Source organism: Drosophila gunungcola (genome assembly GCF_025200985.1).
Source record: "Drosophila gunungcola strain Sukarami chromosome 2R unlocalized genomic scaffold, Dgunungcola_SK_2 000011F, whole genome shotgun sequence".
Classification (NCBI taxonomy): domain Eukaryota; kingdom Metazoa; phylum Arthropoda; class Insecta; order Diptera; family Drosophilidae; genus Drosophila; species Drosophila gunungcola.
The window spans coordinates 2,436,503-2,439,739 of record NW_026453169.1 but is presented as its reverse complement, the minus strand read 5'-3'; the positions used below and the strand labels follow the sequence as shown (position 1 = coordinate 2,439,739).

Here is a 3,237-nt window from a genome sequence, read left to right as displayed (position 1 = left end):
AGAAAATTGTTAAAATTTTTGTATTATACAATTTAAAAAATTATTTCTATCAGAAATGAAGCCAATTCGTGCTAATTATTCAGCGTTAAGTCAGAGCGTCAACATTGCCGCCCCGCTCCACGATCTGCTTTATTTTTTATAGTTTTTTCCTGTTTTTACAAATTTGCCAAAGAAGAATCGAATAATAGCTATTCACACTTTACGCAAACAACAATCGATTGGGAGAAGGGCAACACTGGTCGAAAAGCGCAGCCAGCTTCTTGGCTTAACCGAACTTGGTCACTTTAATTCTTTTCGTGCTCCATTTTCGGCTAAGCAAGTCACGTGCTCCTCGATTTGCAAGCTTTATAGTAAGAAAATTGTAAAACTTTTTGTATTGATATAATTTAAAAAATTATTTCTATCAGAAATGAAGCCCCAATCTCCGAAAAAGAAGGCATCCAAGGCCAAACCGAAGGCCACAGTGCCGCCTAAGAATACTCAATCTAAGGTGGCCCCCGCAGAAACCGCCGCTTCTGCTAAATCTTCAGCCCCCACTGTGTCTTCTAAGAAAGTAGCAAAAGCTCCGGCGGTGGCTCTAAAGAATCTGGGTATGGCCATGAAAGGGTTGACTATCAAAACCGTCGAAACCGCTGGGAAGGAGGTGGACTCGTCCTCCGGTTCTTCGGCCACTGTGATTGCTAAGAAACGCAAATCCGCAGCCCCGAATCGTGAGACCACAACCAAATCGGATGCTCCAGCTGCCAAAAAGGTGACTCCGCAACAAACCACCAAGCCAAAAACTCCGGCAACTCCAAAGGCCGAAAAAAGGAAAAAGCATCCAAGGAAGAAGTTGCTCCGAATGCCACCGAAATTAAGGCTGCTGCTCCGGCCAAACCCAAAACCAAACCAAAGCCGCAGGCCAAGCACCCGAAGAATCTTTTGCGCGGAAAAAAGGTGTCCAAAAGAAGGTCTGGCAACGCTTCGTCATCGACTGCGCATGCGTGGCCGAGGATTTGCTCCTGGACGTCTCCGACCTTGAGAAGTACCTGAAGACGCACATCAAGGTCAAGAACAAGGTCAACCAGCTGGCCGACCTGGTGTTCTTCGAGCGCCCCAAGAACGACTCACTGATCGTGCATAGTGCGGTGCACTTCTCGAAGCGCTACTTCAAGTACCTGGCCAAGCGCTATCTGAAGAAGCACAGCCTGCGCGACTGGGTGCGCATTGTGTCCACCGGCAAGGACACGTTCGCCATGCGCTACTTCCAGATGCAGGGCCAGGACGACGACGAAGGGGATGATACGGATTAGGAACTTTTCATTTTCCTGTTAATCCAATGGGCCATTAAAAAAGAAAAAATATTTTTCGCTAATTTTTCTGTACTTAAAATTGCTGTGTTTTTTTATGAATGACTTTTAAAGTGGCCCATAAATAGAATAAAAATTATTCCTCAACATCTTTTTATAACACATTCCATTCAGAATAAATTGAAAAAGATTTATTTTAAAACTTTTTTACGTAACAGTATTTTAATTACTCAACTAAGCATTTTTGTTTTGAATATGTGTTGCCAAGCCATTGCCTTGTTAAAATTCCATATGATTTGTAGTCTCCTTGAAAAACTAGCAAGTTTATATATCTCAAAAGCAGGTAGGAAGGATTGTTTCTTCGTTTAGGCTGCCTTTTTCGCATCCAGCCTTAACTTTTAACTTGGACGATTGACATTTCGGTGAGGGCCTCGAGTGGTTTTCGTCTTGTTTTGATTGGGATGAGGAGGAGCCAGTCTTGTTTTCTTTACCTTTTTACGCTTTTGTAAATACCTTAAATTGCCCCATTGGTTGGGATTGTGTGTTCGATGCCAGGCGGCTTAATTGCTTCGCTGTGGGTCTGCCAAATGGCCAAAACCATGGGATGGGGGGGCATGAGGTCTGTCAGCGTTGGCCGTAGGTGGTCCATAACAAGCTAATGAAATGCGAATCCAACGAAAATGCGACCAACCGAGTGAGTCAGGCAGCTGTCAAAATCGAAATCACCTGAGCACTTGCGGGCTCGTTCGCTTCGTCTGGCGGCCAAAAAGAACCCGATGTCTAAAGCGAAATATTCACGACAGCCGGGGAGGAGAATACGAATACAAAGCGAAAATAAACATAAACGTCATGCAAATCGTATGGTAATTGCTGTCATCGCCGGCTCTTGTCAAAACGGGTTTGAAGTGTTTTTGTAAATGCCAGAAAAAATTAAATTCCAGACATGCAGACGAGTACCAATAATGATACTAAGAATGTTAAAGGGGCTTCAGCAGAGGGGAAGTCGAGAGAGACACACGCGATTATTATTTTGTCAAATGGGAAAACGATATCAGGTCCAAACAGAAGGAACAGCATCTGACAGTAGACTTAACTGGCAAGAAATCTGAAAGCCAACGATGATTCAAATTGAATGAACTAACACTCATGGGTGTTGCTAATCAAACTTCTGACACTTATAATTTTTTCCTATTAATAAAATGTTTATCATATGTTAGTAACTCATAAAGATTACCTTTTATTTATAACAAACATTTTAACAATGAGTAACGATGACAACTCGCTTTGATTTACGAAGCATTTAATGGAAAAATAATATTAAGCGACTGTCACTTTATTAATTCCAAATTAAATCGATTGCAAACACTGTTTTTAAAGCTGGGAAAACATTGTGTCATAGTATGGAAAATCAAAAAAAATTGGTTTTCTTTTTTTTAAATTGAAAAGGCATTGTAACTCATGTTAAAAAAATATTAAAATAGCTACATCCTAGTTGTGTCTACGAATTTACAACTGATATATATTTATCATAGCTTATTATAAAAAGCAAAAATTATTTTATAAACAAATATTACTTAATGAATGTCATAAGAGCTACAAAATAGCTAATTACGTTAGCGGAAACCTTAACTCAGCTGCCACACTTTTCCGAGTTTAGTGTTTTCAATAGTAGGCACAACTCGGTTTTTCTCACATAGAAAACTAAAGATGACAAACATTTTTTAGAGAAAAAATCTAAGACTTTTAGCAGAGAAATGTCCCACACAAATAATTGAATTTTCTGAACTTTCCTCTCATAACCAGAGTTATGGAAGTTAGACCAGAATGAAGAAAACAGTCGAGTTAAAGCTAACTCGATAGAAAACTAAAGGCAGTGTGGAAATTCTATTACAAACCCAATATTCGATATATGGATACTATCGTGAGTGCTTAGCACAGCTCTACTGTT

At 40.1% G+C, this 3,237-nt stretch overlaps 1 protein-coding gene across 1 annotated transcript; it reads left to right on the top strand.

Moving 5' to 3' along the window:
• The first annotated feature begins 409 nt into the window (after positions 1 to 409).
• Positions 410 to 1,426, top strand: LOC128255534 (60S ribosomal protein L22-like). The gene is given in 3 exon segments (XM_052985188.1): positions 410 to 659; positions 716 to 937; positions 940 to 1,426. Coding segments are annotated over 3 exon segments (825 nt in total). The 3' UTR covers positions 1,293 to 1,426.
• Positions 1,427 to 3,237: the final 1,811 nt, after the last annotated feature.